Source organism: Rhinopithecus roxellana, chromosome 4, assembly GCF_007565055.1.
Source record: "Rhinopithecus roxellana isolate Shanxi Qingling chromosome 4, ASM756505v1, whole genome shotgun sequence".
In the NCBI taxonomy this organism is placed as follows: Eukaryota; Metazoa; Chordata; class Mammalia; order Primates; family Cercopithecidae; genus Rhinopithecus; species Rhinopithecus roxellana.
Genome location: NC_044552.1, coordinates 175,703,064 through 175,716,230, shown reverse-complemented (window position 1 = coordinate 175,716,230; position 13,167 = coordinate 175,703,064). Strand labels below are relative to the sequence as shown.

At 42.3% G+C, this 13,167-nt stretch overlaps 1 protein-coding gene across 16 annotated transcripts in view; it reads right to left on the bottom strand.

The window, feature by feature from the left end:
* Nucleotides 1–11,674, bottom strand: part of SYNE1 (spectrin repeat containing nuclear envelope protein 1) — a 546,282-nt gene extending 534,608 nt beyond the window's left edge. For 14 of the 16 annotated variants that reach the window (XM_030928634.1, XM_030928642.1, XM_030928635.1 and 11 more), the window contains exons 1-2: nucleotides 11,419–11,673; nucleotides 3,648–3,931 (exon numbers count right to left, since the gene is read on the bottom strand). In XM_030928634.1, the coding sequence (XP_030784494.1) occupies nucleotides 3,648–3,714 (67 nt within the window). In that variant the 5' untranslated portion in view covers nucleotides 3,715–3,931; nucleotides 11,419–11,673. Of the gene's footprint in view, nucleotides 1–3,647; nucleotides 3,932–11,418 lie in introns of all 16 variants that reach the window. The other 2 variants (XM_030928648.1, XM_030928649.1) reach the window with 1 other exon arrangement.
* Nucleotides 11,675–13,167: the final 1,493 nt, after the last annotated feature.

Below are 13,167 nucleotides of genomic sequence, written 5' to 3'. Positions count from 1 at the left end.
ATAAGCAAGGGAGTAATGCCAAGTTGCCATTATTCAAAGCTCCATGCTCTTTATTAGTTATGCACAGGTCTGAAATGACAATGAAACCCAAAAATGGGGCGGGCGGAACCCAAACACATTAGTTACTCATTATATATATCTAGACAAAGAAAAAGGATTCTAGGAGAATGTTCTTATGAATTTAAACTTTGAAAATTAGCAACTCTGGTTCTGTTTACGCTAATGGAAATTTACTTTTCTTCAAATTTGTTTTCATTATCTGGGCAATAACACCAGCCCTCCATTTATTAGGATCTTGGGCACTTGTTTGGAGGTTCCAGCAGGTAAGCAGCGTTACTAAATACCCTTGACAGGGGTCTTTCTGTGGAGATTGGCCCCTCTTTGGACTTAAAGCAGTAGTAAATATGCACAGTGACAACTGAGAGCAAGAGACCTGCACGCCACCAACTGAATCAGCAGAATTAATCCAGCTGATCAATTTGTTAAGACACACTCACCAGATCACTTTCACTTCCTGCCATTTCACTCAGTTTCCTTTGATGCAGGCTAGATGTGTCATATTTTGTAGCAGTACAGACTTTACATTTTGTAGCCAACATAACCTATAGACATGAAGTAATTGATACCAAAGGCTGGTGATAAGTATCTTATGCTCAGGAGTTTTGTCTTCTGAATTTTAAGGCTTACTCTTCTAACTTTGTCAGGTACCTTTATGCCACCTTATAACTCTCTCTTTTATAGAAAGGAAAGCTAATTAATGCAATAAGTATAGTTACTTCATTATGTAATAAAATTACTAGTTTTATACAGCACAGAGTATACAAAACAATTAACATTCCTTCAAAAATCTGGATAGTTAGAAAAATTTGCAGGAAAAAATTGCAACAAATTATCAGGCTGTGCCTTCTCATCTAGTTTTCTTCCATGACTATTTGAATGACTCACCATATCACAGAATTTATAATTTTTAAAGCTCCTTTAGTAAATTATCTCATCGAGCTTCACAACAATTCTGAGAGGGGCTAAGCAGATGGGAGCAATCCACATTTTGCAAATGGGGCACCTAGACACATAGATGTTAAATAAGGCATCCACTGCCACAGGCCTAGTGTGTGACAGGGTGGGAGGCTCCAGCTCTTTCATCCACGCCACAGATTTCTGAAGCAAAACTGAATCTACTATAAAAACATAATAAAACACAACATCAAATTATCCATACTCTTCACTTTCCTCTCACCCAATCCAATTATCTTAATAAAACGACTTCCACTCAAACTAATATCAGAATGAAGAGTAGAGTGTTTGTAGGAACACAGTCTGATTCTGATTGAGTTTATTCAAATTTGCTGTTTGCAACTTTCACTTATGGTCAACATGTATGTCATGCAGAGAATGTTCACATCTAATATACTCAAAGGAAAATCTGCTTTATTACCTTATTATCTTCCCCACACTTTTGTAAGGGATTCACAGGCTTCCTTTCCATCATTTCATAGACGATGTCATTGAGGCACAAAATGGTTCACTAATTTACCCTCAGACAAACAGCCAAGAAAAACATAGACAGTGGAATGGAACTCAAATTCAGCATTGCATCTACCCAGGTGACAATGTACAACTGAAATCTGAGAACCTTGGGTGCTGGGCAGACCCAAGCAGAGAAATTTTCAGCCCATGGAAAAGATCTAGACCCAATTCAGCAAGGATCTTTTATCTAACAAGGCTCTTTCTGGCATGACATGAGGGATTGGTCAGCAAGAAATAGGAAACACATTCCACTTACACTGAAGCATCACAAACCAGTCCAGGCAGACAAACATTAGTAGGGAGGTCACTTGAAGACAGAAGCTGTCAATCAAGTTGGTGGTCTCTGGACAGACATGGAGAAACTCCTAGTTCCACCAATATCCTGATTTTCTATAGCTGTGAGCACATTCTGGGTCATGAATATCCAGATTTAAGAGCCTGGTATGTATCTGAAGGTCAAGAATGCTTAACTGAAAATCACTGCTCTGCACAGCAAATACATTGTAAGCAAAGAAAGTGGGTCTGTGACAAATTAATATCACTGATACTGTGCGAAACCACAATGATCATTTGTTGGAGATACTAGAAAACCTAAAAGTCAAGCTATAACATTATTTTTAAGCTCTCTTAGCAAAGACCAGCACAAAACTCTTCTAAATGGGGGTATTTTTATACCTTAAAACCATTCATTTGAAGGCTGGGCTTATGACATTGAATATATCATTAGAATTCTGACAATGAAGCAATGAATATATCATTGGGATTATGACAAAGAAAAAATATTTTTAGATAACTACAGGTGATAATTATATGTGTTTCAAGGAATATTGAAACACAAATGTAAAGAAAATTGACAATTAGAATCTGTTCACCTATGAGTTTCTATAGTATTTCCCTGTTAGTTCTCTTCTAGAAAGCAGAGAAGAGCAGCTGGGCATGGTGGCTTATGCCTGTAATCCCGCACTGTGGGAGGCTGAGGCAGGCAGATCACCTGAGGTCAGGAGTTTGAGGCCAGCCTGGCCAACATGGTGAAACCCTGTCTCTACTAAAAAAACAAAAATTAGCCGGGCATGGTGGCGCATGCCTGTAATCCCAGCTACTGAGAAGGCTGAGGCAGGAGAATCACTTGAACAGGGAGGCGGAGGTTGGAGTGAGCCGAGATAGCGCCACTGCACTCCAGCCTGGAAGACAGAGCAAAATTCCATCTTAAAAAGAAAATCCAAAGCAGAGAAGAGCACCACTGAGGGATACAGGACTAGTCTGTACCCTGCCACGAACCATTCATCTCATCACATCGCTTCATCTCTTTGGGCCTCTTTTGCCTCATTTTTCTTAAAAAGTTTCTAAATGTCGGCCGAGCGCCTGTAATCCCAGGACTTCGGGAGGCCGAGGCGGGCGGATCACGAGGTCAGGAGATCGACACCATCCTGGCTAACACAATGAAACCCCGTCTCTACTAAAAATACAAAAAATTAGCCAGGCGTGGTGGCGGGCGCCTGTAGTCCCAGCTACTCGGGAGGCTGTGGCAGGAGAACGGCGTGAACCCGGGAGGCAGAGCTTTCAGTGCGCCGAGATCGCTCCACTGCACTCCAGCCTGGGCGACTGAGCGAGACTCCATCTCAAAAAATATATATATATACATATATATATATATATATATATATATATATATATATATATTTCTAAATATCCAAGGGTCTTCTAGTTGGGAAATGCCACTGGCTTATTTGACAATAGCATATAGTTATATGTCCACAACTTGTCTGTAATCTATCAAGACAATTGGGGAATGTATTGTCACTGGTATTATTGAATGACAGCAGCAGTACATTTGGCAATAACTCTTAATTCCCAACTGGACAATGTAAGACATGCTAATGCAGACACAAAATTACAAAAAATAAAAATAAAAAAAGCTGTATTTTTATCTTTTCCTTCTATATAATGAAGATAGCATCTGAAGACAGCATGACCCTGTTTGAAAACACTGGAATAAAAGACATCCATCCCATTCTAGGCTATAGTTCCAAGAAATTGAGTAAAACCCCAAACAAAATTTAACTGATTGTGGGTTAAGACGGTATTTGAATTTTTTTAACCCTGAAATTTCTTCCCCTTACCTTGCAACCTCTGCATCACATTGGCGATATCCCGAGGACACCGGGAGGCCCCTCTGGAGGTTGCCATGGTCCCTCCAGAAGCACGAAGTCAACACCAAGAGACTCTTCACTGGAGGCAGCACAGGGCTACACCACTCTAGAAGACATGCTTGGACTTTTCTAGATCTATTCCGTCATAAATGAATTCCAGGCATTTGCAGCAGTCAACAAGGAGGCAGCTCTCCCAAAGACTGAACTGCTTTTTCTTTCGTTTTAACACAGTCCTTTTAAATCAACTGAAGAACCTGAAAAACATAAAAGGTACAACATAAAAAAAAAATCTACAAAGGTCACCACAGTGCTAAAAGGAGAAATATTTATATTTAATTTGAATGCCTGGTCTATTATCAAGTGAAACAACTTAGTGAAAAGCACTTATAAACTATAAAGTACTGTGCAAATGTTAGGAATTCCCATGATATTTGATAAAATAAATACATAAATGAGATATATAAAATAAAATTGGGTTGCTAAAAGAAGAAACGTTCACTTTCATTCTATGTTTTCTTTTTAAACTCTAAAGTTTTTCCATTGATCTATGAAGTGGTTTCCCTTATACTGAAAACACTCAATTGTAGTTTTCAACATGCACGGGTTCTCTTATCTGCTAATTTAGCCTGCTTTGCACATGTTTTGCTCTGTTGTGTTGTACACTTTCCAGGAATAGGACCAAATCCTAGTTTCCCATACCAATTTGATGAATTAAAACAGCATAAATGTAAAAACCATTTCATTCTAAAAATTTGAGTTTCAAGTACTACAATTTTAGAAGCCAAATGGGTCTGATTTAGTTTTTCTCCTCCCTGTGTGTAAAGACTCAAAAGTTGTAAGGCTAGGGGTGGGGTGAGCTAAGCGGAGTGGACATCTTCCTTCTAAATTATCTGTGTTGGTTAAGATTTTGTTTTCGTTTTGGGACAGTCTCACTCTATCATCCAGGCTGGGGCGCAGTGATGTGATCTCAGCTCACTGCAACCTCCACTTCCCAGGTTCAAGCGATTCTCCTGTCTCAGCCTCCTGAGTAACTGGGACTACAGGTGCCTGCCACCACACCGGGCTAATTTTTTATATTTTCAGTTGAGACGGGGTTTCACCATGTTAGCCAGGATGGTCTCGATCTCCTGACCTCACGATCTGCCCGCCTCGGCCTCCCAAAGTACTGGGATTACAGGCATGAGCCACTGTACCTGGCCACAGTACCCATTGCATTTCTAGGTTATGATGATGAAAGTTAAAAAAAGGAATAGGGGAAGAGGGGAAGAAGGGGAGAATGGCAAAAGCAAAACTCCTAAAGAAAGCTCATACATGTGAGATGGTCCACCTTCCTGAAGGAAAAAAGAAAATGAGAGAAGTCTGTGAGTGCTATAAAAATTATATTATAACTTGGATTACAGTCCATAAAAGAGCACTGCTCATGAAGGATTTCTTAAGTAATAGAGTGAAATTATGAATTACAATTTATTTTAAAATGGCATTACTAATACTATTATATATTGGTATCTGGTCAGAATGTATGAATGCAAAGCTAGTAATATGCTCTTTAGCCTATTACCTTAAAAAAAAAGGGGGGGATGCAAACCTTTGCACACTGCTGCTGCTCCAACTGCAATGCCTCAGAAGGATGTACTGGAGCAAGAAAGCAATTACTAAGCAAGACACGGGACAGTGATACAGTGAACAGCAGTCATTGGTAGGAAGATACAGGCAAACTTCTCTTGGCTACTTGAAAGGAGTATTTACTAGAAGTAGGACCCAATACTTGGTGTCTTATAGGCTAGAGAGGTACTTCTCAGTGGGTGACTCTCCAAGGGAGTCTTCGTGGAGAAATAATTACTTGTGGCTGGGCTGTCACATACATACCTATAGCCCTGCTAGAATTGTGTGGCCATTAGCAGCCTGTATCTCCTGGGTAAAAATATTCCACCTGCCCACATACAAAAGCTATCTTAATTTGGGAGAATAACAGATAGTGAACAGTGCATGAAGGACCTTAAAAATGGCTCCCCTAAGCTGTTAGGAAGCTAGGTTTTCAAATGCAAAAATAAAACTTTCTGAAATCAATCAACCAACCAACCACTCTATCTATTATCTATATCATGTATCTGCATGTATATTAAAGACATTCATTTCATTTCAGATACCCCACTCCAAGCTGGGCTCAGCACCAGAGCTCACAGATGATTAACACACAGTCCCCATCTTCAATCAAGAATTATGGAATTAAAAGGGATTTCAGTAAATCATTGCAACAGAAATCACTCTGCTTCTATCGTCTTCTAATTCACATTCACATAGCTTGGTAGACTAATCCTGAAATATTGTGCACGCCCTCTCTCTCTCTCTCATTACATTAAACTCAGAATTTCCCTGCATGTGCCTACTATTCATCCAGTTTTACTTTCACAGCATAACTAACACATTCAGAGTGCCAGAGCTCAATGCTGGGATTACTAAGGTGGATGTGACACAGAGACTATTTTTGAGGAGCTTAGGACACAGTGGGAGATAAAACATAGAAAAGATAATATAAAAATACCAGGGCTAAGTGCATATACCAAGATGCGAGGATACAGAGGATGGCGGCTATGCCAGTGTGGGTGTTCTGGAAAGGTGTCCTTCTTGGCAAGGAGCAGACACCCGAGCTGAGTCTTGGTAAATGGGTTAGTCACTCAGGTGAAACATATGAAAGACACATCCTGGGCAGGGTGAAGAGCTTGAGCAAAGGCCTGGGCATGAGTAACAGCACGACTGGGACATGGAACTACCACCAGTCAGACACTGAGAAACTCTACAAGGTGACATTCTGGAAAAAGAGGGTGGAGAGTGAGGTTGTGTCCAGATGACAGAGGGCCCTGAGTGCTATGCTCGGAAGTTTGGTTCTGGCTCTCTAGCAGGCCACTGGAAGCCACTGAGAGATTTTAAGCTGGAAGTGAGAAGGTATAACTGGGATTATTGTAGCTATGGTTTTAAAAGGTGTATTCGAGAAGGACAAAACTGGAAGATCCAGAAAGATCAGTTGGGAATGTATCTCAGGAATCCAGGCAGAAGATGACAAAAGATAGAAATCAGACAGAGGGAGCAGAGTGAGTGGAGAATCAAATACAACACAGCTTTAGGGAGCAGAATTTGTAAGACTTGGTGACTGGTCACCCGGGGTGGGGGTGGGTATAGGTGGGATTTCCAGGGTGTATATCTGAGGAGTCTCAGATGACTCTCAGGATTTGGGATGCCATTAATTGAGCGCAGCAGAAGAGGGGCTGTATAGGTTTTACAGCCAAACACTCTCCCCTTCATGCTTCATATCTTGGAACAACTCAGGAGCAATTTCTTTATTGCCCCTTCACATCACCCCTCTGAAGAACACTTTCAGCTGAACAAATCTAAATACCTAACCCAAGAGCCGCATACCACTTGAAGCTTTTCCTAAACACACCAACCAACATTCACCATTATTTTCCACTCAGGCCTCTAACACTAGTAATCCATACTATCATAGGTACAATTTGGCTTCTACCTTTCACTACTGCTAGTCTTACCTCACTCTAAACAAACTATGAACATTTCACTGGTATAGAGGCTATAACATTGCAAAATCTCATTCACTGACACCAAGTATATCCCTGACCACATCCTCGGCCTCTGATATATATTTTTTGTTTCATTGAATCAAGTTCATAATACTTTACATTTATGAGAAAATCCCCACAAAACCTCTTCCTCTTCAATGCAAAAAAAAGTGGATGCAATATCCTTCCTTTTTCAGGCATTAAACATTTTGCTTTCATCATTCACATGTACACATATTTCCTATATTGTGAAATCATGATTTTCTTGCTTTTTACTGACACTTTATCTCATTACATGATTTGATAAGAAATTTAAAATGATGTTAATAAAAAGAAGTTAGTAAAAGGAGACTGGGAATTAGGAAATAACAGTTCTAGGCTAAACTTTATCCCAGCTAGTTGGGTGATTTTGAGCTGGTTCTGTGTATGAAGGTCCTCAACAACTACGTATTGGAGGAGAGTGTGGTACCAGGAAATGCGCAGACTCTGGACTAGGAAAGACCTGGAGCTGAATCTTAATTCTATCTCTTGCTATGCACACAGGCTTAAGAAAAGTGAGCTTCTCTGAGTCCTTCTTTCTTCATCTATAAAATGACGTATACTTACGCCAAATTAGGTTTAATTTCATCCTGCTTAAATTAATTTTTTAAAAGATAAATATGTCATGTTTCCAGCAGACTGATTGGCATGTAGCAGAGTTTCAGCAAATACTAGTTTCCATTTTCCTTCCCCTGGTCCCAGTTTCTCCACCTGCAATATGAGAGATGACCCTAAAATGCAGAGGTATTCCCAAGTGTGCTCTTCAGTTCCAAAACCAATGGCAGCACAAGGCACAGCTAAAACAACGACTGGTGCAAGGTCATGAGATCCTCCAGCTGACTGTTTATGTAGCAGTGTTCTGGCTATGGACACGACAGAATCAGAACACCAGAGGCAGATCCAGAACATCAATGAACTCACTATTCCCAAGATCAATAAAACAGTTTTTAATAGGTGCAGGATGCTGCGGGGGCACGAAGGAGAGGGAATGAAGAGTGAAGCTAGGCATTGGGATGGAATGGGAGAATTTGGTGGACACTGATGAGCTGTATACCAATAAATAGTCCCTGCACCACCTCCAAATTTTTCCAGGGGAAGGAACTAAGATTATGATGCAGCTAAATACATCCACCTCATAATTAGCAGAAAGGTAAGACTCCCGTATTTATTATTTCACGATAAATATGTATTGAGTAGCTATTTGTAAGGGACCATGGTACTGAGTAAACAGCAGTCAACAGGAGAGACAAGCCCCTCTTAGAACTTATGTGCCAGTAGAGGAAGATGATATAAACAATGTTACAACAAAGGAGGGCAAGTATTGTAATGGAAAAGTCCAGGCTACTATGGAAGCAAAAAAAAAAAAAAAAAAAAAAAAACACCCACCCAATCAATAACCATCTGCTGCATTTTTTTTAATTCAGGACACAGAGGGAATTTGGACTATCTGCTATTTGGGATGCTCCCAGCTGAAAGACATACTCTTCTCAACATCACTCTGTGAAAAAGCACAGTTGTGAAATACCGCAACTCAATTTTTTCTGTCTCTTGGCAGAATGGACATTCGCTCTTGAATCAGTTTCTTGTTTGTGTTACTGAAAAGGAATACACTAAGAAAAGCGCTGAAGGAATACTACTAAGCCACACAAACATATATAAGCAATGTGACTGAATTTCTAGGTATTAGGAAACTACTGCAGAAAATTTCAAACCCTGCAACAACCAGAGACAACGTGGCTCATTTCTAACCAAAAAGAAAATGAACTGAGAACATAAATACATAAACAGATTCACAACAGGAGGAAGCACAGATATTAATTAAATGTCTAAACATGTATAAGAATAGCACTAATATTGAAGCCCACTATTGAACAAAATTTTTAAAGTCATGAATAAATTTCAGTTTCCCTTCTATTCATCTTTTGCTGAAGAGAGTTCATGTGCTGTTTAATTTTAAATGTAATTATTATTTTTCTATTCACCCATTAATAATGATACTAATTAATGAACACTAAGATGGCTAAAAGGTAGAGAAGAACAGGGACATCTTTGAGTTAGTATAAGTATACTACTAATATATGTGTGCAGGTTATCAGGGAACAATGCTGTTTCTTATTCACTAGTATGAATTACACAGAGTAACAATAAGAAATGATCTTTTCCCTAGAAGAACATGAACAAGTAGGCAAAAGACAAAGTGTATAGCAGTTCAGCATGAAAGATATTCAGTGTCAAAATTAAATTTTGTTTATTGTAAGCCTAAAGTATAAATTACACCCAAAGACATCTGCAACCTTCTTTCCATCCCTTGCTAGAATATATATTGCATGCCTTGCCAAACATTAGTTCTCCTTAGATCAGACCACAAGGAAGTACACATTTAAGAGCAGACACACAGAGGACCCTGCAGAGGTGTTTGGGCCCTGCATGCCTGTCACATTCAGACCACAGGGTGTGACTGCAGTAGCTAGAGCTAGAGTTGTGAAACCTTGCCCAGTTATGGGCTTCCTACATCCTGTGACAGTCACACCTCCTTTCATTTCCAAGATGCTGTGTGTGCAGCATAGTTATCAGAAAGTAGGCCCAGTGCAGCACCAAACAATTCTCGAACATTTTTAAATGGCAAACTAGCTTTCTCCAATCCCCACTCCCTGGCAGGAAGGAATCAAGTAAAAAAGAGTTCTTAAATGAGGTCAATGAGGACAGAAGAAAACCAGTTTGTGAACATCATTAGTTCAGAAAGATGAAAGTGAGTCTATAAAATAAGAGCTAAGCAAATATTTTCAAAGCCTAGCAAATATTATTATCTGGGTCAGTCTGAAGCTGTTTCTTAATCTTCAACATGAAACATTAAGTTAGTATAGATCTCTCACATTTTGTTCTAAATCTGCCACAAAGTGATGAACAAACAAGAAAAAATAGATATGTATTTTGTCACACTGTTCTGGTGATGTCAGGAACTTTTTGGCCATATTACAAATCTTTTTTCACCGTGGGGAATAAAAAGCCTCTCAAAGAACAATCGTCATGACTTGTGATTAAATCTGCATTTTATGAAGATGTAGGTCATATTAATGACCTTTGCCTCATTGAAAATTATTATACTTTCTCTTGCATAGGTCTGGCTTCTGTATACGAATGTTGTCTTTGGGAAAGTCATTCTCAGATCAAGACGAAAAATGAATGGGCATTAAAGAAGACAAAAATAATTAATTTTTAACTTTCTTAACATTCACAGGAACATTTCAGATACAAATTTTCCACCCCAAAAAGAAAAGCTCAGAAGTGAACATTCTGGGATGCTAAGGCTTCATTGCTGATATTTTCCTCTGGGCTGGACCTGACTCTATTTACCGAAGGGGGCAGAACTTCCAGCATCCAAAGCCTGGGATCCCAGTCAGCACACCCAGCCTCCCTTCCCAAGGGGCTTTCCTTCCTGTGCGGCTGATGGCTGCTTCATTTTGCACGGATGCCTGCCCGTTGCGATGCACCTGGCCGCCTGTGCACCACCATTTCCCAGAACTCCTCCGCCAGCAATGCAAGATCTCTATGTGAAACGTATCTTTCAAAGAGGAGATGAAAGTTATCTTGCCCTCCAATGCAGGCTCTGCTGGGAAGCAACTGCACCATGACAGCGCCGCTGGAGTCTGACGCGCCCGGGGCCTCCGCGCAGCCTTCAAGTCATTTCCCTCCCCCCAGCCCTTCCAAAAATAGTCAGGGGGTGGAGGAAGGGAGGCTCCTAGAATCTGTTCAACGCCCTACCTCTCCCATCTGATAGTAGCAACAGTACCGACCATCACAATAAGAGGGTGGCTGCCTTTTGCTTCTGCACCATTGGAGCCCAGGGGATGTGCCACAAGCGGAAATGACAACCTCAGAGAGGGGGATATTAATAGGGACATCTACGTACGAGATGCAAAGAGGCTCCCCAACCTCCTAGTCTCCTTATCTATGAGTATCGCACACATACACACATCACTGCTACCACCCCCTCCCATCAAGCACGCAGAGCCCAAGTGTGCAGGCACAAACTTGCTGACAATTTGTCTGCAATGTGTTCGTCTTGCACCTCTCTCTCCTCTCCCTGTCTCTGTCTCTCCCTGTCTCCCAGTCTCTGTCTTTCCTTTTACCTTGTCTCTCGGCCTCGTTCAGTTTCCCAGCAGCGAGGCGATGCAAGCGAACGCCTCCTCCCGGCTCGCTGCGCCCAGGCTCGGCGGGACCCCGGGGATGCGCGGCTGTCCGCCCGCCCTGTCGCCGGGATCGGGGGCGGTCTGCAGGATTGCGGGAGCCCGGCCGCCCTGGTGACAGAGGACAACAATCTCAGCCCGCTGCGGCCGGCGGCCGCGGCCCGGCGCCCGCTCTCACCCTGGCTGACTCGCCCACACTCACTCCCGCGCCGGGCTGCTCAGCCCGGCTCCCCGCCCTCCGCGACCGGTTTCCTCCTCCTGGCTGCACGCTGTGGGGTGAGGCCTCCCCCCTCGCCTTCCCCACCTCGCAGCTACCGCTCCTGTCGGAAAGGAAGGTCAGCCAGGCCGGTTGGGCCTCTGGGCAGGGTCCCCGCACCGCCCTGGGCCGCCACACCCCCTCCCCAGCTCAGTGCAGCGAGCCCAGCGCCAGTCTCCGGGATGCGCCGGTGCCTGGAAAGCTGGGGGCGGGGACCTGGAGGCTCGCAGGCTTCCCTACCTCCTGGAGATACACGGCCTTGGGCGTTTCTCCGCAGCTGCAAAGCTGTGCTGTGACCCACCCTCTCAGCGAGCCTTTATACCGGGACCACCTCCCGGGGGTAGAGGTGGGAAGGAAATGTCCCTGAGAGCCGGCACGCGCTGCCTCCGCTGCCTGGAGGAGCTGCGCTGTCCTGCCAGCTAACTTTTGCCCGGGATTTCCATTGCCCGGGTGACCTTTCTGAGCGGAACCTATCCTGAAAGACTGGGAGGTTCCCTGATGGTCCCAGGAAGGGCGTGATGCAGAGCAAAGAGCAAAATCCGCCGGCTCCTTTTTCATCAACTTCCAAAAGATCCTAAACCGTTTTGGCTGCCAAGTCAGTAGGAAATAACTTAATTTGAGGAAGACTGGTCAGGCTTTATAGATTTTTTAAAATGTTATTTATAAAGTTTAAACTTCTTGAGAAAGCGCTTGACATCTTTAATTCTTGACTGTTTATTAAGATTATTCTAAAAACCACCTTTAGGTTCTTCAGATGCACTGTATGCACCCTGTACATTGCAGAACCATTTGCATCTTTGGCCACCAGTCCTTCTCGTGGTGTAAGAGATCTTGGTGTTGCCTGGTAGCATTCAGGAGAATTTATTTTGTTGTGATTTTATGGTATCCAAGGAAAGTCAAACACAGTCTCTCTTCAACAACAGTGAAGTCCAAGCCCAACAGGACAATTGCAGCTAAAACAATCGAAGCTATGTTGCAATAATCTTAAAAGTAATAATTCCCCCCTTGAATCTCCAATTTGAACAAAACAGTCTTTTATCCTCTAAATTTGCCGAGTGGAAGGAGCAGTTTATAAAGTAGATGAAGTTTCTCTTTGCTGTCTACCTTTCCCTTACCTGCTGCCAACATTCCCACTGCCTAGCTTTCCATTTTCTTCAAATTCTCCTTCTTCTGGATCACGTCAAAATAACATCTGAAGCAAGTCTGATAAACCAGTCTGATGTGTTCCTCTTCATTGTGTTGACTTATTATTATTATTTTTTTTTTAGAGGGAAAGAGAGACCAAATAATGGATCTCTAATTGCAGAACTTGCTACATCCAGAAGTTGGGCCTGGAGGAGGGGTGTTTGGGATCAGTCTCAATGCATGCCCTGCCTCTGCCTGAGGGCAACAATCTTGAGGCATGCCCAGAGCCCCTTGTGGGGACAACCACCAGA